This window comes from Dreissena polymorpha, chromosome 10, assembly GCF_020536995.1.
Source record: "Dreissena polymorpha isolate Duluth1 chromosome 10, UMN_Dpol_1.0, whole genome shotgun sequence".
Taxonomy (NCBI): domain Eukaryota; kingdom Metazoa; phylum Mollusca; class Bivalvia; order Myida; family Dreissenidae; genus Dreissena; species Dreissena polymorpha.
Window position 1 is genome coordinate 16,385,921 of NC_068364.1, and position 27,816 is coordinate 16,413,736.

General features: G+C 35.3%; 1 protein-coding gene across 7 annotated transcripts; it reads left to right on the forward strand.

The window, feature by feature from the left end:
* On the forward strand, nt 1-26,671 carry LOC127848136 (uncharacterized). Of its 7 annotated transcripts, XM_052380437.1 has the most exons (7): nt 2,222-2,261; nt 2,598-3,058; nt 5,462-6,034; nt 23,652-23,769; nt 24,942-25,001; nt 25,180-25,205; nt 25,484-26,671. In XM_052380437.1, exons 2-7 carry the CDS (start codon nt 2,690-2,692, stop codon nt 26,306-26,308), a joined length of 1,971 nt encoding a protein of 656 aa, XP_052236397.1. In that variant the 5' UTR covers nt 2,222-2,261; nt 2,598-2,689; the 3' UTR covers nt 26,309-26,671. The 7 variants fall into 7 exon arrangements, with proteins under 7 accessions (XP_052236401.1, XP_052236400.1, XP_052236397.1 ...); XM_052380441.1 differs by lacking the exons at nt 2,222-2,261; nt 2,598-3,058 and adding an exon at nt 1-46 and having other exon boundaries at nt 25,484-26,670; XM_052380440.1 differs by lacking the exon at nt 2,598-3,058 and having other exon boundaries at nt 2,201-2,261; nt 25,484-26,670.
* Nucleotides 26,672-27,816: the final 1,145 nt, after the last annotated feature.

Here is a 27,816-nt window from a genome sequence, read left to right on the forward strand (position 1 = left end):
CTTAAATTTGGCCTGGTGGCCAGTGTGAGGAACTTATACGACCAGGGTAAATGTTTACACAATATCATTTGGCTGAAACAAAATTATAAATGTATTGTATGTTTTGAAACCAGTGTGGGGAACATATACGACCAGGGTAAATGTTTAGACAATGTCATTAAGCTGAAACAAAATTATAAATGTATCGTATGTTTTTAAACGCTTTGTTTGTAATTTGCGCACGAGACATCCAAATTATCAATGGATTGACCTACTTGTAATCCATGCATGCATATATGCGCTTGATATTCATTAGATAAAACTTCATCAGTCGACATCATAATATGCGCAATGGTCTTCATCAGATGATTTGCGCTAAAGCTTCATCACATGAGGAAGTCAGAATGCATTGTTATGCGTTAAATCTTCATCAAATGTTCAAAGCTTAATGAAAATATAGGCACACTATCTTCTTCAGATGTACAAAAAACAAGCTTTGCATTATATCGTCATAATATGTTTAAATAATAATGCATAGCTTAGCATGAACTCTTTATCAGGTGTTTATATAAGAACAGCTATGCAATGTCTTCTAACCTGTAAATAGTCGAAGGAGATAGTGAATATCACATACAATAACGTATACGCATAGAAGAAAAAACGGGCATTAATACAGACACTTGTGGAACATCTCCACAAATACGTCCGATTTGCAGCAGATGATAAAAAGAAATTCACGTATGTCCTTAAATTGTTTAAACACGAATGTAAATTACCCGAGAAACCACATAGTTTAAGCTAATTAATTAGTACTTCGTGCTTTCCTCTATTGAATGCCTTTGAAATGTCACAAAATAAAACGGCTCTTACCCCTTGCACTCCGTTAAGACCTTTATTAAAAGAATTATCGATTGAAAGTAGCATCGCTGTGGTTATAAAACCTCTTTAATGATTGGTTAACATCTTAGTAGCCCAAAAATGATTGAAGATGTATTTATTTGTAAAGACATTTGCTTACAAAACTAAGGAAGGAGGATCATTTATTAATAGTTTTTCTACATTCTGAGGATCAGACCCTTGATGTGTTGCTCATTTGTTTGCTACTTTCTATTGCATGGGATCACACACAGAAAAAAAAAGATTTCGAAGTGGATAGTCCATTTAATCTGCGATTTCTTTTAATAATCGGCATTTTATTTGATTTCTTGCCACAGGCATTTCCGCGTTTATTAACTTTGAACGAATGACAATTCGTGAGACTTCTTGACTATAAATGGTGAAGTCGTCTAAGGTGCGGCAGTTTAATCTGTAAGGAAATTAAAATATGTATAAGTATACTGGTTATAGCTAGAGTAGATTCATGCTTTAAAAAGGAATTAAGTTTGTTTGCGTAATAAAAGAACTATTTTGAATTGTAATGCAGTGTCACAGAATAAAAAAATCGCTCCACTCAAAGTATCACACAATGTTTTTTATTTTTTTGCAGTCGCCAACTTGTATCATGTATTTGATGTTCAGAATAAGACCCAGATTTTCTATTGAGGTTAACAGTATGGGACACTGATACACAACTTGGTAGTGGTGACCCGTGTATTGACAGTAGTTTTCACCTTCAAGGCATCCATGTACTGCTTTCAATACTGTAAACTACTTATTTGATTGTATAGTATAGTTAAGGCTCAATCCTTTAAACTCGAGCTGACATAAAGCTTTTTTAAGACCCGAAAAAGTCCCTACTACTTTTCATTACAGCTTCGATCGAATTTAAGTATTCTTGCAATTGATTGTGTATATTCATATTTGTATTCTTAAATGACTATTTTATGTTATGTAATGTTATATTAATATACTTCACTACGTGACAGAAAATAATGTGTTTATTTGAGCATGAAGACGCTGTACTTGTGTATAAATCTGAATAAACTGTCTGTGTAACTGTCTGTCTGTCAGTTTCTTCGTTCATGTGTTTCATGTATTCTACTGTATTTCTATAACGGCTACACTGCCATCATAAGACTCAATGCAACTACGGACACTATGCAAGTCTTTTATCATTATGTTGTTTTCCTTCATGTAAGCAATTAAAAATAAATCACTAAATCACTCTTCAATACCTCCATGTTGATATACACGTACACTTGGTATCACATTACATGTCCTAATTTTAAACGTCGCTTTGAACAGAAAGGTTTAAGTTGCATATTGCGTATTCAAATCATTCAGGAAGTTTGAATCATGAACAGTTGTCTCTATATAAATATCCAGCTGACTGAAAAATACAGGTGATTTATCTACTATGGTTACAAAGTTAGAATGGGTTAAACAATGCATTGAATTATATAATTCAATGTGAGCATTTAACATAGTTCTGGATTATATTTTTTAAAGACACTTCTTGTATCAGGTTGCAGTAATATTGTATTCGCTTGTCGTGCAGTTTTAATAAATAGTGTCGGTAAAAAATCTTGTTATATAGGCTTCAAGCGTACTCCATGACGTGATGGTGCAATTTATTCAATTATAGTTCATAAATTGCATGATCTTGATCTCATTCTCAAAACATAAAGAGAGTGCTTAATATACATGAGGTAATACATAGATAATTTAACATTATATAGAATGGATTTAACAAACGTTTCCTAGTCCTGTTAGTTCGAGTTAATGAGGTCATACTATTAAAGCTACGAACAATATCTGAAATAGACGTAACATGTCGCACAGTCTGGATAACAACTATCACACACCGGAAGAGACTCTGTTGGAGGCGGCGTCAGGCAGCGACATTCCCGTTATAGTCCGCATGAAAGAGACATATCAAAACGAGGACTATGACGGCTCAGGTTGGTTTGAGGACGGCTTGGAGATCCTGGTGGAAGGGGTGAGATCGATCTCGTACGCCCGAATACGGGTTTTAGACGTTCACAACGAGAAAGAAGCGCAAAAGGCACACTATGACGATTTCGTTGCGGAGAGGCAAATGTTCTTGGACCAGGTGTACCTGATGCCTATGCACGTCCCTTTAAAATTGAAACTTGTCACCAGACCAGGAAAATCAACAAAGTATACTTCAATCGCTCAGGTGCGTATGTATTGTGTTAATTGGCTTACTTAAGTATTGTTGGTATATCCGCTATCTTATAGAACCCGGTATCCATCCGTCGGCGTTTATGTGTGTTGGCCACAATACAGGACACGTGCGGTTTCCTCCGGGTACAGCGTTTTCATCAGCTCAAAGCCATACCATAATGAATATACTTCATTAAAACCCTATAAAGTTAGAAATTACAGCTATAGTTCAAACATTTCGATTCCTTGTTTTTTCATCCTATCGTGTAGCGCTTTTATTATAACACGTTTATAAACAAAAAAATATCAACCATAAAATATTTTTCTTTTGTTATGAGTTAAGTAATGAAAATGAAGTGAACCCATAATAAGCGTACGATTAATGTGTAACATATATTACATATGTGCCATTAAGAGGCTCATAATATAGCTTACCCACGCCGTACACAACTACTTCAAAACAAATATTCAAAAATATAATATGTAAACAAACGAGTTGTAACGTAATCATAATGGCATTACTATGATCGTACACATTTATAAGCGACGCCCATTACAAATGTGACCTAATTTGTTAATCTGAACTTCTCTATTACCGGTCCTCGATTACTAATAATACAGGCCTCAATCACCAGTAACAGCTGATTTCAATCTTTAAACCTGCAATGTTATGAAAAAGACTTATCAATACCACTCAGTTCACCTTCCAAATAAGACTTACTTCTCAGGACCATGTATGGAACGCCATAGCTGTCTTACGTTGTAACATTTCTTTCTGTCTTCTTCAGATGGTGTCTTATGATGTCAAACCGTCGTAATATTTTGTCAATATGTGGTGTTGACTTGTCAAAATACAGTCTTATTATGTCAAACAGTCGTGTTATCATGTTCAAATGTAGTGTTGACTTGTCAAAATACAGTCCTGTTATGTCAAACCGTCGTGTAATCTTGTTGAAATTCTATGTTGACTTGTCAAAATACAGTCCTTTTATGTCAAATCGTTGTGTTATCTTGTCCAAATATGGTGTTGACTTGTCAAACCGTCATGTTTTCTTGTTCAAATGTGGTGTTGACTTGTCAAAACACAGTCTTATTATGTCAAACAGTCGTGTTATCTTGCCCAAATGCGCATGGTGTTGACTTGTCAAACCGTCATGTTAACTTGTCCAAATGTGGTGTTGACTTGTCAAAACACAGTCTTATTATATCAAACAGTCGTTTTATCTTGTCCAAATGTGGTGTTGACTTGTCAAATCGTCATGTTAACTTGTCCAAATGTGGTGTTGACTTGTCAAAACACAGTCTTATTATGTCAAACAGTCGTGTGATCCTGTCCAAATGTGGTGTTAACTTGCCCAAATACAGTCTTATTTGTCAAGCAGTCATGTTATCTTGTCCAAATGTGGCGTAGACTTGTCAAAATACAGTCTTATTATGTCAAACCGTCATGTTATCTTGTTTTTACAGGTCAACATCACATTTGGACAAGCTAACACGACGGTTTTGCATAATAGGACTGTATTTTAACAAGTCTGCACAAGATTTGGACAAGATAACACGACTGTTGGACATAATAAGACTGTATTTTGACAAGTCAACATCACATATGGACAATATAACACGACTGTTTGAATAATAGGACTGTAATTCGACAAAGCAGTACAAGATTTGGACAAGATAACACGACTGTTTGACAATTCATCATCATATTTGGACAAGATAACACAAAGGTTTGATATAATAAGTCTGTGCTTTTACAAGTTTACACCACATTTCAACAAGATTACTGTTTGACATAATTAGACTGTGTTTTGACAAGTCAACATCACATTTGGAAAAGATAACACGACGGTTTGACATAATAAGACTGTGTATTGACAAGTCAAAATCACATTTGGAAAAGATAACACGACGGTTTGACATATTAAGACTGTATTTAGACGAGTCATCCCCACATTCAGACAAGATAACAAGACGGTTTGACATAATACGACTGTGGTTTCACTAGACAACAACATATATGGACAAGATATCACGACGGTTTGACATTATAATACACCTTTAGGAGACATAAAGAAATGTAACAACGTAAGACAATGATGGGACTCCGTAACCATGCGTCTATTCAATCGATGTTGAAACAGCTTGACGTGTATTTGTCGCATACTTTTGCTAAATTTAGGTTGAAATGATCATTGAATGCCATAATGATAATAACGGTGAGGGGATTGGGAATAGTAAAACGGATACTTAAGTCTATTTTGTTAAATGGGTACTTTACGATATTTTATATTTTCTTAATTATTCAAATCGCTAGAATTCAACATGTGTCATAGAGAATCTCGGATCATTGAATAGTCTGTTATATCGGTTAAGCTGCCCATCACTTACTTATAGCATTATCCCCATATTTCAGGTTATAGAAGATATGCCGACGAAGCTTCTGGTCCACCAAGATGTGATTTCGATCCCGCCCGGCGGCGGTCAGAACACTTTGGTTCCGGCCAACACGGTACTCACAGTTAAGCGCGTGTTTACGTGCTCTATTGACACGGCGCAATATCTCCAGTGCTTGTTCCAATCCCAGCACGTGTCATTCAAGGACACATTACGCGTGCAGTTCAGCGCCATCGGCGACGACTCTCTTTACACAATGCGCTACTTGCAGATGGCCAACGTGTTTCCCACAGTGTTCGAGTTTCAGCATCCAAAACCGGACGACGTTGTGCACTTCGTACACGACAAGGCCAATGATGCGCTCACAATTGCGGAAGGCCCGCTGGAGCTGCTGGGTACAGAACACCTAAACGTTGTCATCGCCTGGAAACGCCAACACGAAGCAAAATCTTACACTACGTTAGTCATACCAGAGTCTCGCGCAAAGACGCTGATGGTTCAGAAACGTCATTTTGATGACAAGTTTATTAAGAACAACTATATGCAGAGAAAGTATACGGCTTGCACACATCTGGATTTTGTCTCCGACAAAGTTGTATTTAATACCGCAGGATCCACCGAACGCTGTGTGTCTGAAAAGTCCAAATCTTTTCTTCTACGACCCAAAAGCATGTCGACTTCGCGTGGCAAAAGACGGCATTACATTCAATCGTAAGTAAAATAGACAACAATGGTGCTCTCCACGACAAAACAAATATATTCTTTCATCATCAAAATTAACAACTTAAAGCTTGTCCCTTTACGAAACAAAGAGTTGTTAATATAATAAAAGAATTGAGGATTTTTAGAGAATAGTTTAACACTTCGTTCTCTCGTCCTTTATATTAGTCCATCAATCCATTGCATCTGTCTCTATGTCGCATTTTATTATTTATTACACGTTGTAGCCTAAATGAAGTCGAAACGGCCCGCTAACAAACCTGATGAAGGGCTGTTTGTTATGATAAATAATAATTGTGCACACCAGGGCGGAGTGTCATATTCACTAATTGTATGGCTACCTCGATCCAATTTTTCATTTTAAAGTTTATATATCTAACACAAGAGGCCTACTTTGAAAAATAAAGTTGTCGTTGTTTGTATAATGACCTCTTTGTCCAAAAAGGTATTGTGGAAAGCATTACATCATTTTATCCTGTGCTACAGGCAAATAACAGCCGTTAAACAAAAAAAGCTATAATAGCTCATATAACATAAATAATGATTGAGACCCATTTAACATACATTTACCTAATTTAGAATCTAATATATTTTTTAATATGTGTGGGCTTCTTTTTTACCATGTTTATCCACGTTTTAACTCATTTTATAGAAAGTTTATTTACATAAGGTACACAAAATAATGAGCGAAATTCGCAAGGTTATATATATTTATTAAAAATCAAATGGCCACACATCTTATTTTCAGTATGCCGATATTAATGTGAAACATAAAAGTAAAAAGTTTTTTAATACCCAGATTTCAGATTGCGGTTTATTTAAGTCCCATAAACACCCAAAATTGATTAATATTTCGCAAAATAGTTCGTAGATCTCATCGTGCTTCCGACCCTGCGCGGAGCCAAACACGCGTTCGCTTCGTAAATGTTCGGATCTGGTCGTCGGAAATTCACATTTAATATATTGTCACACACAAATAAAAACAAGCATTATATATCTCGTTGAATCTATGTTACAGTTCCATATCTAGCACTGAAACTTTGGCTATTGCTGTAAGGAACACTAATTTTTTATGGGTTAACTTTATTTTGCTAAATATTCGTTGATTTGTCGTGTTTATGGGGCTTTAATGCATGCGATGTATACCTAAGATGTTTGTTTTTGCAGCCTCCACGGATGACGAATCATACGACAGCGACTACACGGAAATAGCGCCCCCTATACCAGGTAAGAGAAGTGCTTGTGATAGGGGTAAGTGAGTGGCATTAATGGACAAATACGGTATTTCATTAATTTTATCTGATGTTTATAAATTGTATCCATGTTGGATGCCTTCAGAAGATCACATGCAAATAAACTAGTTTTATGTTCTTGTAACATATGTTTCTGTATTTGCTTGTTTCAGAACGAATTCCAATCACCTGCCGTCAGGTAATATCAACTACAGAATAGTTGTTTTATGGAATATTTTTACGTGTTATTGATGATATTTGTGTATTGCTATTTATTATTTTGTTTAAGTTGTTTAAATATGTTGTGTAAAATTGTTTTTAAAGTAAATACTTAGCTGTTACATTTTGTTTTTAATTATTTAATAATATCAAGGGATACATGTGATCAATTTATATATAATATTATAATGAGAGTAATGATATTGTTGCGTTTCTTATTGATTCATGTAAAATGTGTTTTCTTATCGTTGCGAAAGGCCTCTAATATTACTAAGAAGAAAATCGGCCTTTTTCACAACGTTCAAAATGGAATCCAGAGATTGTTTAAGAAACGTCTACCTCCCAAAAGACGAGAACAAATGCGAGAACCAGGCGGGCATCTTAGCAATCCCATGTACAGGCCTTTACAATCTATGCCAGTCATTCTAACTGACGAATCAGACAACAACGCAACCGGAGACGAAATAAAATATCGGACACCCCCGGCTCCACCCCCGGAGAGCGCTGGCTCCCAACAAATCACGGTAGCTACAAAAAGCGTTGTACCAACATCGCTAAGAGAAATGCGACCACTGAAGGAAATAGTTTCCACCCACAGCGACGAGGATTCAGGTGAATATATAATTCCATGTCCCTTGGTACCTCCGCGACATTGCCGCCTATCAACTCCCAGTAGGCCGGCGCCGCCGATTCCAAGCGACAATAGCCATGGTGACCATGGGATTGTTTCGAGCGCCCTATATTAGCACCGAAACACTTTCGGCCTCTAATCAATCCGAACACGGCAATGACAAACCAGGGTATGAGACGATATCTCAGAAAGACATGCAAAGCATTCTGGGCCACGGAAGAACGTGTAAAGACTTTAACAGCTTGTCCGTAAAAGAACTATACCACCTGTTAAAGCTTTGCAACCTTCATGACATCGCTAACATTTGCTACAAGCACCTTTATGATGGGAAGTTCTTCGCAAACGAAGATGTTCAGGAGCTCCTTCAAGATCAACCGTTCAGTGCCTCTACCATTCAGATACGGAAGTTTAAAAGGCTCCAGGATGGATGGCGTCCTAACATTTCATCATAGAGCGTGTATCAATGTTACATTTAATAGTCAAACTAACTGAAATAATAATTACAATATTTGATAAATGCAGCGAGTGTTATTATCTTAATAGTTATGTATTGAACGTCTTACAATCATACGGTTTCATCATACGGTTTCATTCATTAAGATTATTTAAATACAAGTATTTAATACACTGCAATTAAAACTCATCGATGTACTTGTATAAAAACTAAATGTTAATTTCTTTGATTTGTATTAATACATAACAATAAGATTAATACATAACAATATGCTTCTTGTGACGATTAACTATGCCAGTTGCATGAAGCTTAACTAGTAAATGCACAATGTGTGTATTAATAAATTGATAATGCGTAACGTTAGTCGTTTTGTCCAGTACAGTTGCATATGATAAAATCGTAGTCCACACGTATGTTTTATACTTATGACTTTTTCCGCCTCTCTGACAAGACAGAGACGTAGATCTCTGGCCAAGACAATTAGGTATTTCCTCTGCAAGTTATCGTTAACAGTTATACATATCATTACAGTTGGAGTATATATCATAAAATAAGCAAAATTATTACATGTGTATCGTTACGATTAATATCTACAGTGTAGGTGCGTAGGGTCGTGTATTTAATAAATAGTAATGTTTTTTCATAGAAATAAGCATTCCATGTGTATATGTAAACACATTTTTATGCCCCCAAAGGAGGGCATATAGTAATTGCACTGTCCGTCTGTCCATACACTTTGCGTTTAAGTTTCGAAAAATGCTCATAACTGCTATGCCGCTTCAGATGTTACATTCATATTTGGTATGCATGTGTATATGGACAAGGTCTTTCTATACGCACACAAATTTTGACCCCTTTGGCCTTGACCTTGATTACGACAAATTCACGTATGTCCTAAAATAGTGATTTTACCACGAATGCAAATTACCCGAGACATCACATAGTTTAAGCTTATGAATTAGTCATTCATGCTTTCATCTATTAAATGCCTTTGAATTGTCGCAACATAAAACGGCTCTTACCACTTGCACTCCGTCAAGACCTTTATAAAAAAAATATCGATTGAAAGTAGCATACATGTGGGTATAAAACCACTTAATGATTGGTTAAAACTAAGAAGCCCACAAATGATTGAAGATGTATTTATTTTTAAAGACAATTGCTTTCAAAACTAAGGAAGAACGGGAATTTATTAATAGTTATTTCTACATTCTGAGGATCAGACCCTTGATGACTTGCTCATTTGTTTGCTACTTTCTATTGCATGGGATCACACACAGAAAAAAACAGATTTCGAAATGGATGGTCCATTTAATCTGCGATTTCTTTTAATAATCGGCCTTTTATTTGATCCGGTCCACCGGCATTTCCGCGTTTATTAACTTTATGAACGAATAGCAATTTGTGAGACTTCTTGACTATAAATGGTGAAGTCGTCTAAGGTGCGGCAGTTTAATCTGTAAGGAAACTAAAATATATGTATAAGTATACTGGTTATAGCTAGAGTAGATTCGTGATTTAAAAAGGAATTAAGTTAGTTTGCGTTATAAATGAACGATTCACTTAATAACATAATACATTAAGGGCGACACCTCGTTGATTGGCAACAACTCGTAATCTCAGGTGGTTTGTATTTAGATGTTTTAAAGAAGTTTCCATGAAACAGTAAATAAGCGATAATTTTCATATATTATTTTGACATGTTAATCAAACTGAACACTTTCTTCGCTCATTTGACCACACGTTCAACGAACTTCAGTTACTGGTGATAAATGTGTCATTGACTGTATTTTTGAAGAAGCCATCACTTTCTTGTATGCACGTCCACGGCGACGGATTTCCTTACGTGTATTGTAATGCTCCGAAAAAGTGTTTTAACCACGAATGTAAATTACCCGAGAAACCACATAGTTCAAGCTTATTAATTAGTCATTCGTGCTTTCCTCTATGAAATGCCTTGGAAATGTCACAAAATAAAACGACTCTTACCTCTTGCAATCCGTCAAGACCTTTAAAAAAAAATTATCGATTAAAGGTAGCATCCCTGTGGGTATAAACCCCCTTTACTGAATGGTTAACATCTTAGTAGACCAAAATGATTGAAGATCATTTGAAGAACTAAGGAAGAACGGGAATTTATTAAAAATGTTTTCTACAATTTGAGGATCAGACCCTTGATGAGTTTCTCATTTGTTCGCTACTTTCTATTGCATGGGTTCACGAACAGAAAAAAGACATATTTCGAAGTGGATGATCCATTTAATCTGCGATTTCTTTAATAATGGGCTTTTTTTAATCCAGTCCACAGGCATTTCCGCGTTTATTAACTTTGAACGAATGACAATTCGTAAGACTTCTTGGCGATAAATAGTGAAGTCGTCTAAGGTGCGGCAGTTTAATCTGTAAGGAAATTAAAATGTGTATAAGTATACTGGTTATAGCTAGAGTAGTTTCATGTTTTAAAAAGGAATTAAGTTTATATTTACGATTCACTTTATAACATTGTTATGCAGTGTCACAGAATGGCACAATCACTCCAATCAAAGTATCGCACAATGTTTTTTAATGTTTTGTAGTCGCCAACTTGTACCATGTATTTGATGTTCAAACGTAGACCCAGATTTTCTATTGAGGTTAACAGTATGGGACACTGCTACACAACTTGGTAGTGATAACATGTGTATTGATAGTAGTTTTCACCTTCAACGCATTCATGTTCTGCTTTCAATACTGTAAACTACTTATTTTATTGTATAATATGGTTAAAGGCCCGGTCAGACCGACTAACGAATATGTAACGGAGAGAAAACGGACAAAATATGCAGATTTTGGTTATCCGGTGATAAAAATTTACCTACTATGCCGCTCAAGACGCTCGCAATCGTAGGAAGCGTAGGAAACACACAATGACCGCACAAGTACCGGTGATATAACGGAAAAAACGTACGTTTAACGAATATGTACCGGATAATAAACGGTCGGCTTACGGATATTACCGTGCGAGTAACGGACTTATACCGAATAAAACGGCAGTGTAGCGCATTAGTACTGGACAAAACGTTCTCCCAGCGTGAGAGAAACGGAAAAGTACCGAACACCAACGTACAAAAAACGGTCATTTTATGTCATGCTTTATTTATATTTCAAAGTATCAAAATGATATTTGCTATGTTTTTAATGCATATACTCGTTTGTTTTTTTATCATGAATTTTTATGTATTTATTTACGCCAAAATTAAAATAAATAAATAAATCTTGGCCGGTCAAACACTTTTATATTTTCTTTCCGATGAAAAAGTAGGGTACGTCCTCAGTATCATGTGGCAAAGCTTCAGGTTCTGGCAGGTCAAGGTCTCCGTTATCAGCTGCTTCTTTCAGGTCTGACTCGTTCCACAACTGTGCATCGGATGCAGCAACACGGCATCCAATGTCAGCGAAATTGTAGTCAGAATCCACCAGAGCTAGCAGGGCAACGGAGAAGTACTTCTTGTAGTTAAAATACGTAGACCAGGATCTTGGTGGACATTTGCAGGCAATATGTTTGCCATCAATAGCAACAAGCGTATGCGGGAAATTCCGGCTGTCTCTGAAGCCGTCAGCTATTCGCGTCCAATCGGCAGCTGTTGTTGGCAACGGCATCACCTCGTCAGCACACTCATCTATAACTGCTCTACAAACCTGACGTGTAAAAGATGATGTGTATGATAAGCTAGCGTGAATTATAAGTGTATGACACAGTAGATAATCCATGACATTTAGCGAGTTGACGATTAGGTAAAAATATACTACTTGATAAACGGTTCATATAACTGTGCGCATTTCAAGATATGCGCACAAGACAGTACTAATGGTATTATACAATTTAGGAGGTTAAAGTTGTAGTTCGCGCACTCATCTATTTGCCTTTTATCCTATACCAATAACTAAACACAATGATATGCATATAAAATGATGATAGAAGTAGACATATAAATATATAAGTATATTAAAATGATTAACAGAAGCCTTTTAAAATTAATTTTAGCACTTTAGTAAATCAAGCGGTACTTAATTCTGGCACGAGAAGAGAAATAGTGTTGTGGGGTACCCTCCATCCGAATCGCATATCACGGTACTTTGAACCAGACACAAGATACCGCAGCGCAATTGTTTGCTTTATCCTCGGTTAAATTGGAAGTCTGTAGTTGTTGCACTGTTTCGTTTTCCTTGGGCCCACTCGTGCGATCTCATCGAACAATTCGGGTGGCATTCTCATGATGTTGATGAATGCGCGTTGGTCATCTCGTCGTAGTTCGACTTTAAGTTGGTCATACAGACCGAATTGACGCCTCCGCTCGGGACCCAGCCAAGCCCTGATCCACCATCTGCGCTTCCTCCGTCTCCTTGCTCTCTTTTGAGCAAGACGATGCATGGCTAGATTAGCATTCAAAAGGCCAATCTAGGCATGCACGAGGGTGGCTTGACACCCTAATCAACACTTCATTGCACATGTCCTTCTCACAAGGCGTACCAGAATGAAATGATACTTCGACCCACATGTTAATTACGGATAAATGTATGTCAACAGTTTTGTTCCGCCACACTTTTGTATACGTTAGCTGTCCGTTATTATCTGTTAAACATGCGTTAGGACCAGGACCACCGGACATTAACGGACATAAACCGGATACGTTCAGGAGGTGTAACACACGAGTTCCGAACAAACCGTATACCAACGTATGATGACCGCACATCAAACGGAAATCTCTGTCCGTTTTATCCGGTGGAAAATTTTGAACATGCACAAAACTTCCCAACGGACGGAACGGATGTAACCGAACATCGCCGAACAATGAGCGGATTCACCGGATATGAAACGGACATTAAACGGAGAAGAACGGACACGAACGGATAAAACGATTTTATGTCCGTTTCTCGTCCGTTACCTCGGTGTGACCGGGCCTTAAGGCTGATACCCTGAAACTCGAGCTCTCATAAAGCTTATTTATGACACGAAAATGTCCCTACTACTTTTCATAACCGCTTCGATAGAATTTAGGTATTGTTGCAATTGATTTTGTTTATTCATATTTGTATTCTTAACTTACCATTTTATGTTATGTTATGCCATGTAAATATACGTTATTACCAATCGAAACACTTTGTCCATCTCCGGAGTCACCGAAAAGAGTGGACTCGTACCTAATGCCCACCATCTTGGTTTTGATACACCCAACGCGTTATCCGCCTACGTTATAATGCTATTCACGACGAAGACTGAAGTAGCTCAATACTTTATCCAAAATAATTGTAAAACTAGGGTAATAAATTTTATTTGAATGAATACATTGAACGATCATAGAACTGTCTTTGAAAGCAACAAAAGTTAGAATTATTCTTATAAATGAAAAATTACTATGCTGTATTTACAAATAGGCGAAACTGAAAGTAAAACAAGATTTTATGTTCAGTGATGTAATATTCACGATATAACATCGATTCAATGATTATTATTATTATTATTATTATTATTATTATTATTATTATTATTAACTGCATGTAAGTGTATCGAGATAAATTTTGATGAATAAAAATGTTACGGCGTCTTACAGAGAGTGTTACAGTGCATTTACTACAACATGTTTAAGGTTACGGACGGTATAGTATCGACAGGTACTAAAGGTTTCGGTAAATAACAAGTTCGGTAAATTGTATTTATATAGTAAATGTTGTGGAGGTTTCGGTAAAATGGATCTTTATAGAGGTATACCTACAATGAGGTGTTAATGCCACCTATTATTGTCTTACATCAGGGGCATATATTTGCAAACTGGTGATTATTTTTTTAATGATTTATTAATGCAATGCCTACAGTAAAGAATTTAGGGGCATGAATGAGCTACCACTGAACTTTTTGAAAAGAATAATTTTAGGTACCATACCAAAAAATGTAGATTGAATTTAAAATTTAACTTTATTGAAAGTAAATTTACAATTTAAATAAATCAGTTCTAAAAATTTTAAAGATTTGATGCATTTATTAAAAAAAATTGTAATACTAAATATTGATTTAAAGACTGAATTAATAGAAGATCCTCAATTTAGATTAATGCTATTAACCAATGTTTAAAGTCTTGTAAAATATTGCAAAACTGATTTATTAAAAAAAAAAATTAATAAATTTGCGAATCTCAGATTAATTCAGTCTTTAATTAAATATTTTTACTATTATTTTTTTTTTAAATATCTAAAATAAATGTACTGAAACTTTAAAAATTGTATTACTGATTAATTAAAAAAACGCCATAAAGAAATACAAATAAATATTACCCAACTGAAGTCTTGCTTTTAAATGACTTTAATATGTTATTGACTTCCCCACTTTCGATGAGTGAAATATTTTCTACATTCCTGTTAAATTCTTTACAGTTATTGAGGTAATTAGTAACTGTTGTTGTTGCAATCAATGACGACCACCGTACTCACGTCCAAAATGCTCCATGGTTGTAAATTTGACTTCCTGCTGGCGCTGTAACGCTGTAAAGAAGACACCGTAACATGTCTTAGTCGTAAGAGAAAATACCGTAACTGTACTTTTTTGCAAAATCGGATAGAAATCACCAATAATAGAATAAACATGGGCATCACATGTTCGTAAAAGAGTGAACTTGATACAAATCATTGAAAACAATTATCATGACAGAAACTGCAAGCCAGAAACAACGAATTTATTGGATTTTCTATGTGTTGAATTTGAACTTCTTTCTTTTATCATGATTTCACGCTTGAAAATGTCTCGATAGCTTAGGTAGCGAGTAAAGAAACATTAATAAATGAAAATAAAAACCATATCTCGTTTTACGTGTAAGTTAAAACAAAAAATTTACCCGTGTAAACGCGTGTGTATGTCTATAACTGTCAAGACGCTGTAACCGTTGAAGTTAAGACGCCGTATCGCGTTGTCGTACAGACGCACCTCTCATTGTTACGTAGTTCAGCGGGAGTGCATACATTGTGTTAACGCTTGATTAGCATTATAATTCAAATTAATTATGTTTGTTATATTTTAAATTTTAGTTTACTATATGAACTTTTCTATTGAGCATACTCTTATTCCTTCTTATTGTTATTTAAAGTAATACAAATATTACTTATATATGTTGTTCTTTTCTTACATGTAGACAGATTTAGCTTCAACACATTGTAATTGTATTAGTTTTGTGAGACCTATTTCAAAAAATCATTCTCAGTGCTGGAAAATCAAGAATCTGCTTTACCAACCAAACTAATGATATATTTAAAGAAAAAGTGTGTATAACTTTAGGAAAATAATTACTGTCAAACATCATTGTGTTACCGGGTGACTTACCTAGATTGAAAGACTTTTATAACTAAAGTTTTATACTATGAGTCTCACTGTGATGATCAGATCACTTATGCCAATAGTAAGAAAATATTGATACATTGAAACACCTGCATGTAATTCACCTTTTTAATTCAAAATGTATATCACTTAAGTAACAGTTACTGAAAATTGCAATCAATTTAAACTAATATTTACAGGAGGATGATAATAATTTTGTAAAGAACAAAGAAATAACTGTGTAAATGCAGTTGTTGTTGTTTTTACAAATATTTATTCGTTTATTTATTATTCTTCTTTTTTTGATGTTATACTCTCACAACCTAGTTTAACAATACCAATGTACTATGTCTATTCAGGGTCAATGGAACTGTTGATTACATGCTTTGAGTTTCATTCTGGGATTCTTACATTCTGTCTGGATTTTCCAATAAACAAAAGTTGACAGAGGCTGATCAATTTGTCATTAGAAACCCAAATGTCATAACAAAATTAATAGTAAATTAAATACCCTTTGTAAATTTATTCTTAGACTTTAGTGAATATTACATATTAATACTAAAAACAAGCTGTGCTCTAGTATTGCTTTTACATTGCATGGGCTGCTTTCTTTAAAATGTTAAACATAGTTCACAAAAGGTTGCATTAATAATCTTACTTAGTTAATTTCAAAATACCTTTAAGACTAATTTAGCCACTCGGTACAGCATTTATTAACTCAAAGATTTAAAGGAAAAACTAAAAGATAAAACAGCAACTGTTGTTTTCTAAGTTTACTAATATTATTGACGACGTGTTCACATTTAAATTCTCGGACCAGTGCAAATATCACATGCCAGTTAAACTTACTAGTAAGAATGCATTTAATCAAGTGTGTTTTTTATTTTCATTTGTGCTGCTACATTCTTTAACAAAATTTGCTTTGAGGAGTACTCATTTATATGAACATGGTATGTCATTGTAGCTGAACGTACATGTACGCTATTTTTATATAATAAAACTAATAATAATTTTATAATAATATTTTTATTTGTGGACATGATATATCAATACCATCAACAGTCACAATTATTAACAATTCAGATATATCAAGGATCTTAATACACACACACACACACACACACACACACACACGCACATATATATATATATATATATGGTTCATACTTTATCACAATTTATCCCACTTATTGGTCAATATTACATTATATTTAAGTATAGAAATATAAGTGCACTAGATTACCCGTAAAGTTTTGACAATAAATCTTACAAAACGTATTTCCAAAAGTCTAAAGCCATCACATGTAGATCTAAGTGACGCAAAAGTATATTACAATATAGTTAACAGATCTAAAAAATGATAAAAAGCTTATAATACAGATACTCTAGTTTCTCAACTATTTCCATTTCTTCAAATGATTCTTTACAAGTTATTTGAACGTCTTCTTAAATGTGTACATCGTATATTTTGTGGCAAGTTATTGCACTCTTTAATTGCATTATGGTAAAAAGATTTGGAAGTAAAAGTATCAACTGGATGTACGTGATAATCACCCTTATCATTCGATCTTGTCACGTACGAGTGGACATCACTACATTTAGAAAATTGTTGTGCATATAACTGGGAGCTATATTGTTAAAAATCTTTTATCCCATTTTCACCGCGACATTGACGGTATAACACGTTGTGGGATATACTTGCTTGTATTCAACACTGTGGAATATACCTGTCGCGTGCACGGACTACTTTTTAAATGACGTCATGCGATATGCGCTAAAATTAGGTCGATATTGTTTGGTTCATTGATCGAATTTTAAGGTCACCCATTAGAAGAAAATGTGCATATTTTGCAGAAAAACATATATCTGACATATTCACCAAAAGAAATGTTGAAATAAAATATGAAATTACACGATTTTTGTTTTGTTATTTTTTTATTTATAACAAAGTCGACAAAACTTAAGCTTCAAAATTATACGACCTTCAACCTTTAAAACTAGTCATATGACATAATTTTTCGCCATCCGTATAATGAATCAGCTGATTGATGGCGTCATAAAATGACATACTTATTGCGTCATTTTCCCCATTTTTTTGACGATTTATTATAAACGCGACTTATTTCACATTTTTTCTACATGTACTGTATGTCGACATATCTGAATTGTCAATTGATCACATTTTCCTTATTTCGTGTAATGTGCATTGTTTATAACCAAAGCATATACTTTTGACATTTACCTTAAATATTAAGAATGTACAACAAGCCATACACATATCGCACAGTTCATGAATAATCTGCTATGTTTGCTTTCCTATTTAATTCACGTTAGGCATAGAGCTGTGTAAAGTATAAGATGGTAAAAATAGCACCACACTGGAATTGGGAACGTCCCATTTTGTACACGGGTATTTTCTACTTATTTATCTGTTGTGTACTGGAATGTTTTCCATTCTTTGTGTATTTATATATTAAATTATTTTCTCGTACAATAAGGGCATTTACCATAGATAAATAAAACATTGTGCAAGTTTAAACATAATTATGTTTGTATGCAGAAATCTGCAAATGCAACCGAGTTTACCAACGGCTATTATTAGATAAACTGCTCCGGTTCATTTGCATAACAGTAATGTAGAGTACATGACGTAGCGTGTGACGAAGAAGAAAGTTAATCGCGTTCATAAACCCATTTGAACAAAGTGTTAGAATGGCATAAGGGTCTTTATTTAACTATGCTAAAATAATTATTAAAGACCCTAGATGCAAAATCGTCAATTATTGAGTTAAATGGATTATTAGATGGATTTTAAAGGATTATTAAAGGTAAGATACTAGTTCTTACGTGTTTTGATTTTTGAAATTGTACCTTTGTCGTTCCCTGTTCTCGGGGAAATGATTTTAACATGGGCGCCATTGATGCATCGGATCACACACGGCATACCCATAACATTATATAAAAAACACGTTCTGCGCGTCCTTAAATTCGTCGTCCGAAGTCGGAAAACGTATTGCCCTGTATATTTTGTCAAATAAAGTGTCAGTCGCTGCAATTGTCTGTTTACTCGTCAAAATTGTCAAGGTCTTCGATAGCTAAAGAAACTTCAGCGTACAGTTTATTTAGTATTGAAAGACCTGTACAAAGTCGCGCCAGTCAAAAATCATAAAAAAGCGACATTTAAAGTTATGGTAGCCAGAACTAGGTCGTCGATGGTGTACATGTATGTTGACATCGACAGCATTTTGTCAGGAGCAATCGCCGCCATATTGGATTTGATCATTTTCTTTCGAAAATAAAATGAATTATAGTAAAGTAAAATCTTCTTTTCGCGGTCGCAATGTGTTAAAATTCGCATACTGCGTAAAATAAAATGTAGGCATATGGTGATATTTTTTACTTGTTTGACAGTTTGTGTGTGAATTTTTTAAAGACTATTTTGCGTACCAGAACAAATACATGTATATCACTACGCATGGTTACATTTGTTAGATTTTAAGCGCTTTTATGACTGAATTAAAATTATTGTTAAGGTTATTAGATCTATTTATGTTAAATGTCACGTTGAAAAAATCAAATGGGATAAATAGAATACTAGGATTAGCGTTGAATACAGAGAAGTTTATGTTGCTCGGCTCGAACACCGAAAGCGCTCGCCAAGGCTCGCGCTTCCGGCGTTCTAAGCCTCGCAACATAAACTTCTCTGTATTCAACGCTAACCTAGTATTCTCTATATATACATGATTAAGTCGCAATTGTTTACATCTATATTTAATATTCACAAATTTAAGATCATTAAAATCTGCATTACAAAGTGATGTTCTACAATGGCATTTATGAATAAAACGTACAACTTTGTTTTGAGCTAGCTGTAGTTTCTTTTTCAACTTTTGTGTAAGACCACAGAACCAGGAAGATGATGCGTAGTCTAGATGGCATTGTATTATGGAATTACAAAGAGTCTTCCTAAGAGATTTATTTAAAAAAAACTGGGTTGACTCTCTAAAAATTTAATTCTTGAATTAACTTTACTTAAAATACTATCTACAATTGAGGTACCTGACAAATCTGCATCTAGAAATAAACCGAGTGATTTAACTTCCTTGCCATTACATGAATAGTAAAATTTTGGATTTTGCTTAAAGCGGGTATATACGATTTTGTCAAATATTTATGAATTCATATAAAATGTGTAAAAAACTTACTATATATATATTTCAATATAAATTAAAATAAAAGTTAATAAGAACATGTGTCGAAAAATGCGAAATAAGCCAGATATTTAATATATATTTAGATGTTTGGCATGGCAAGTCTTGGAAACTGACCATGGAAAGTTAATGTGCATCGGTGTTTACAAAAAAGTATTAACGATAGTGGATGAATGCTTATTTCAAACTTGCTTCAAGGAACCTGACTTCGAGGATGATTGTGTTTATGTCTAAAGCACTATAGCTATGAAACAAAAATATGTATTGTTAGTTTCATAGAAATACTGCTGACGACAACTCGAACCATGAGGAGAAGTTTAAAACAAATTTATACTACAAAATTTAGATATCCGAATTTTCCTTGTTCCTCTCCAATGCCCGGGACCGAGAGTTCATAATTTTGGTCTAAAATCGAGGCAATCTATACCTTAACTACACTGCATACTTTATGTATCGCTATACTAAGTATTGGACATGATTTGCACTTTGTTTTCCTTCAATTGACAACTGTCCATGGGCGCGGCCATTTTGCTCGAAAGAAGTCCGAAAAAAAATGGCGCTGACGTTATACCGGAGGCTGGTTTATGCAATAAAAAGCCGGTTGGGTCCAGAGTGACTTCACTACGTCACACAAAACAATGTTTATCTGAGTATGAAGCCGTTGTACTCGTTATAAGTCTGAATAAACTTCCTGTTTGTCGGTTTCTTCGTTCATGTGTTTCTTGTACTTTTCTTTTGTATTTCAATAACTGCTACACTGCCATCGTAAGACTGTTGGACTTATAGCAACTACGGACACTATGCAATTCTGTTATCTTTTTTGTTCTTCATTCGTGTAAGCAAATTAAAAAAAACACTAAATCAGTGAAATAAATCAACACCTCCTTTTGGATAAACACGTACACCTGGTGTCATATAACAGGTCCTCATTTTGAACGTTGCATTGAACAGAGTGGTTGTATGGTTGTTATCGCTTATACTATACGATACGTTGTTTAGTGCGTATTAAAATCATTCAGGAAGTGTTAATCATCCAGATGACTGAAAAATACATGTGACTTATCTACTATGGTTACAAAGTTAGAATGGGTTTAAACAATGCATTGGATATTTGGATATAACTCAATGTGAGCATTTAACATAGGTTAGGATTATATTTTGTCAAATATACTGTTGCTATCAGGTTGCAGTAATATTGTATTCGCTTGTCCTGAAGTTTAAATAAATTGTGTCGGTAAAAATTCTTGTTATATAGGCTTCAAGCATACTCTATGACGTGATGGTGTAATTTATTCAATTATAGTTCATAAATTACATGGTGTTTATCTAATTGTCAAACCATTGAAGAGTGCGCTAAATATACCTGAGGTAATACATAGATAGTTCAATATTACAAACAATGCATTTAACAAACGTTTGAGAGAACTGTTGGTTCGATTTAATGAGGTAACACTTTTAAAGCTACGAACAACATCTGAAATAGACTTAACATGTCGGACAGTCTGGATGACAACTATCACACACCGGAAGAGACTCTGTTGGAGGCGGCGTCAGGCAGCGACATCCCCATTATAGTCCGCATCAATGAGACGTATCAAAACGAGGACTATGACGACTCAGGTTGGTTTGAGGACGGCTTAGAGATAATGGTCGAAGGGGTTCGCTCGATCGCATACGCCCGAATACGGGTTTTAGATGTACATAACGAGAAAGACGCGCAAAAGGCGCACTATGACGATTTCGTGGGGGAGAGGCAAATGTTCTTGGATCAGGTGTACCTTATACCTATGAACGTCCCTTTGAAATTGAAACGTGTCACCAGACCAGGGAAATCAACAAAGTATACTTCAATCGCTCAGGTGCGTATGTATTGTGTAAGGTGTTTTACTTAAGTGTTGTTGGTACACGCGCTAACTTGTAGAACCCGGGTGGGTATCCATCCGTCGGCGTTTATGTGTGTTGGCCACAATACAGACCATGTGGGGTTTCCTCCGGGAACAGCGGTTTCTCGCATCAGCTCAAAGCCATACCATAATGAATATACTTCATTAAAACCCTAAACAGTTAGAAATTACAGCTATATTTCAAATATTTTGGTTGCTTGTTTTTCATCCTATCGTTTAGCGCTTTTAACATAACACGTTTATTATCATAAAATTATCAACCATAAAATGTTTTTCTTTCATGATGTGTTAAGTAATGAAAATGTCGTGACCCATAATAAGCGTACGATTAATGTGTTACATATATTAAATATGTGCCATTAAGAGGCTTATATATAGCTAACCCATGCCGTACACAATTACTTCAAAACCAAGATTCAAACATATAATATATGAACAAACGAATTGTAACGTAATCATAGTGGTATTTCTGTTATGCTACATATGTATTATGGTCACCTATAACAAATGCGACCTAATCTGAACTACTGTATTATTTGTCCTCGATCACAGCTGTAACAGCTGAAGTCAACCTGTTAACATGCAATGTTAGGACCTTTCACAATAAGATTTATTTGAGGACCATGCGTCTATCCAATCGATGTTGAAACAGCGTGACGTGTATTTGTCGCATACCTTGGCTAAATTGAAGTTAAAATGATCATTGAATGCCATAATGATATTAACGGTGAGAGGTTTGTGAATATTTAAAAGGATACTTAAGTCTATTTTTAAAATGGGTACTTTACGATATTTTATATTTTCTTAATTATTCAAATCGCTAGAATTCAACATGTGTCATAGATAATCTCGTATCATTGAATAGTCTGTTATATCTGTTAAGCTGCCCATCGCTTACTTATAGCATTATCCCCATATTTCAGGTTATAGAAGATATGCCGACGAAGCTTCTGGTCCACAAAGATGTGATTTCGATCCCGCCCGGCGGCGGTCAGAACACTTTGGTTCCGGCCAACACGGTACTCACAGTTAAGCGCGTGTTTACGTGCTCTATTGACACGGCGCAATATCTCCAGTGCTCGTTCCAATCCAAGCACGTGTCATTCAAGGACACATTACGCGTGCAGTTCAGCGCCATCGGCGACGACTCTCTTTACACAATACGCTACTTGCAGATGGCCAACGTGTTTCCCACAGTGTTCGAGTTTCAGAATCCCAAACCAGACGACGTTGTGCACTACGTAAACTACGAGGCAAATGTTGCGCTCACAGTTGCGGAAGGTCCGCTGGAGCTGCTGGGTACAGAGCACCTAAACGTTGTCATCGCCTGGAAACGCCAACACGAAGCAAAATCTTACAGTACGTTGGTCATACCAGAGTCTCGCGCTAGAACGCTGATGGTTCAGAAACAACATTTTGATGACAAATTTACTAAGAACAACTATATGCAGAGAAAGTATACGGCTTGCACAAATCTGGATTTTGTCTCCGACAAGTTGTATTTACTACCGCAGGATCCACCGAACGCTGTGTGTCTGAAAAGTCCAAATCTTTTCTTCTACGACCCAAAAGCATGTCGACTTCGCGTGGCAAAAGACGGCATTACATTCAATCGTAAGTAAAATAGACAACAATCATGCACTCAACGACAAAACAAATATTTCTTTCATCATCAAAATTAACAACTTAAGCTTGTCCCTTTACGAAAGAAAGAGTTGTTAATATAATAAAAGAATTGAGGATTTTTAGAGAATAGTATCAAACTTCGTTCTCTCGTCCTTTATATTAGTCCATCAATCCATTGCATCTGTCTCTATGTCGCATTTTATTATTTATTACACGTTGTAGCCTAAATAAGTCGAAACGGCCCGCTAACAAACCTGATGAAGGGCTGTTTGTTATGATAAATAATAATTGTGCACACCAGGGCGGAGTGTCATATTCACTAATTGTATGGCTACCTCGATCCAATTTTTGATTTTAAAGTTTATATATCTAACACAAGGGCCTACTTTGAAAAATAAAGTTGTCGTTGTTTGTATAATGACCTCTTGTCCAAAAAGGTATTGTGGAAAGCATTACATCATTTTATCCTGTGCTACAGGCAAATAACAGCCGTTAAACAAAAAAAGCTAAAATAGCTCATATAACATAAATAATGATTGAGACCCATTTAACATACATTTACCTTAATTTAGAATCTAATATATTTTTTTAATATGTGTGGGCTTCTTTTTTACCATGTTTATCCACGTTTTAACTCATTTTATAGAAAGTTTATTTACATAAGGTACACAAAATAATGAGCGAAATTCGCAAGGTTATATATATTTATTAAAAATCAAATGGCCACACATCTTATTTTCAGTATGCCGATATTAATGTGAAACATAAAAGTAAAAAGTTGTTTAATCCCAGATTTCAGATTGCGGTTTATTTAAGTCCCATAAACACCCAAAATTGATTAATATTTCGCAAAATAGTTCGTAGATCTCATCGTGCTTCCGACCCTGCGCGGAGCCAAACACGCGTTCGCTCGTAAATGTTCGGATCTGGTCGTCGGAAATTCACATTTAATATATTGTCACACACAAATTAAAAATAAGCATTATATATCTCGTTGAATCGATGTTACAGTTCCACATCTAGCACTGAAACTTTGGCTATTGCTGTAAGGAACACTAATTTTTTATGGGTTAACTTTATTTTGTAAAATATTCGTTGATTTGTTGTGTTTATGGGGCTTTAATGCATGCGATGTATACCTAAGATGTTTGTTTTTGCAGCCTCCACGGATGACGAATCATACGACAGCGACTACACGGAAATAGCGCCCCCTATACCAGGTAAGAGAAGTGCTTGTGATAGGGGTAAATGAGTGGCATTAATGGACAAATACGGTATTTCATTAATTTTATCTGATGTTTATAAATTGTATCCATGTTGGATGCCTTCAGAAGATCACATGCAAATAAACTAGTTTTATGTTCTTGTAACATATGTTTCTGTATTTGCTTGTTTCAGAACGAATTCCAATCACCTGCCGTCAGGTAATATCAACTACAGAATAGTTGTTTTATGGAATATTTTTACGTGTTATTGATGATATTTGTGTATTGCTATTTATTATTTTGTTTAAGTTGTTTAAATATGTTGTGTAAAATTGTTTTTAAAGTAAATACTTAGCTGTTACATTTTGTTTTTAATTATTTAATAATATCAAGGGATACATGTGATCAATTTATATATAATATTAATAATGAGAGTAATGATATTGTTGCGTTTCTTATTGATTCATGTAAAATGTGTTTTCTTATCGTTGCGAAAGGCCTCTAATATTACTAAGAAGAAAATCGGCCTTTTTCACAACGTTCAAAATGGAATCCAGAGATTGTTTAAGAAACGTCTACCTCCCAAAAGACGAGAACAAATGCGAGAACCAGGCGGGCATCTTAGCAATCCCATGTACAGGCCTTTACAATCTATGCCAGTCATTCTAACTGACGAATCAGACAACAACGCAACCGGAGACGAAATAAAATATCGGACACCCCCGGCTCCACCCCCGGAGAGCGCTGGCTCCCAACAAATCACGGTAGCTACAAAAAGCGTTGTACCAACATCGCGAAGAGAAATGCGACCACTGAAGGAAATAGTTTCCACCCACAGCGACGAGGATTCAGGTGAATATATAATTCCATGTCCCTTGGTACCTCCGCGACATTGCCGCCTATCAACTCCCAGTAGGCCGGCGCCGCCGATTCCAAGCGACAATAGCCATGGTGACCATGGGATTGTTTCGAGCGCCTATATTAGCACCGAAACACTTTCGGCCTCTAATCAATCCGAACACGGCAATGACAAACCAGGGTATGAGACGATATCTCAGAAAGACATGCAAAGCATTCTGGGCCACGGAAGAACGTGTAAAGACTTTAACAGCTTGTCCGTAAAAGAACTATACCACCTGTTAAAGCTTTGCAACCTTCATGACATCGCTAACATTTGCTACAAGCACCTTTATGATGGGAAGTTCTTCGCAAACGAAGATGTTCAGGAGCTCCTTCAAGATCAACCGTTCAGTGCCTCTACCATTCAGATACGGAAGTTTAAAAGGCTCCAGGATGGATGGCGTCCTAACATTTCATCATAGAGCGTGTATCAATGTTACATTTATAGTCAAACTAACTGAAATAATAATTACAATATTTGATAAATGCAGCGAGTGTTATTATCTTAATAGTTATGTATTGAACGTCTTACAATCATACGGTTTCATCATACGGTTTCATTCATTAAGATTATTTAAATACAAGTATTTAATACACTGCAATTAAAACTCATCGATGTACTTGTATAAAAACTAAATGTTAATTTCTTTGATTTGTATTAATACATAACAATAAGATTAATACATAACAATATGCTTCTTGTGACGATTAACTATGCCAGTTGCATGAAGCTTAACTAGTAAATGCACAATGTGTGTATTAATAAATTGATAATGCGTAACGTTAGTCGTTTTGTCCAGTACAGTTGCATATGATAAAATGGTAGTCCACACGTATGTTTTATACTTATGACCTTTTCCGCCTCTCTGACAAGACAGAGACGTAGATCTCTGGCCAAGACAATTAGGTATTTCCTCTGCAAGTTATCGTTAACAGTTATACAAATCATTACAGTTGGAGTATATATCATAAAATAAGCAAAATTATTACATGTGTATCGTTACGATTAATATCTATAGTGTAGGTGCGTAGGGTCGTGTATTTAATAAATAGTAATGTTTTTTCATAGAAATAAGCATTCCATGTGTATATGTTAACACATTTTTATGCCCCCAAAGGAGGGCATATAGTAATTGCACTGTCCGTCTGTCCATACACTTTGCGTTTAAGTTTCGAAAAATGCTCATAACTGCTATGCCGCTTCAGATGTTACATTCATATTTGGTATGCATGTGTATATGGACAAGGTCTTTCTATACGCACACAAATTTTGACCCCTTTGGCCTTGACCTTGATAACGACAAATTCACGTATGTCCTAAAATAGTGATTTTACCACGAATGTAAATTACCCGAGACATCACATAGTTTAAGCTTATGAATTAGTCATTCATGCTTTCATCTATTAAATGCCTTTGAATTGTCACAACATAAAACGGCTCTTACCACTTGCACTCCGTCAAGACCTTTATAAAAAAAAATATCGATTGAAAGTAGCATACCTGTGGGTATAAAACCACTTAATGATTGGTTAATACTTAGAAGCCCACAAATGATTGAAGATGTATTTATTTTTAAAGACAATTGCTTTCAAAACTAAGGAAGAACGGGAATTTATTAATAGTTATTTCTACATACTGAGGATCAGACCCTTGATGAGTTGCTCATTTGTTTGCTACTTTCTATGGCATGGGATCACACACAGAAAAAAACAGATTTCGAAGTGGATGGTCCATTTAATCTGCGATTTCTTTTAATAATCGGCCTTTTATTTGATCCGGTCCACCGGCATTTCCGCGTTTATTAACTTTATGAACGAATAGCAATTCGTGAGACTTCTTGACTATAAATGGTGAAGTCGTCTAAGGTGCGGCAGTTTAATCTGTAAGGAAACTAAAATATATGTATAAGTATACTGGTTATAGCTAGAG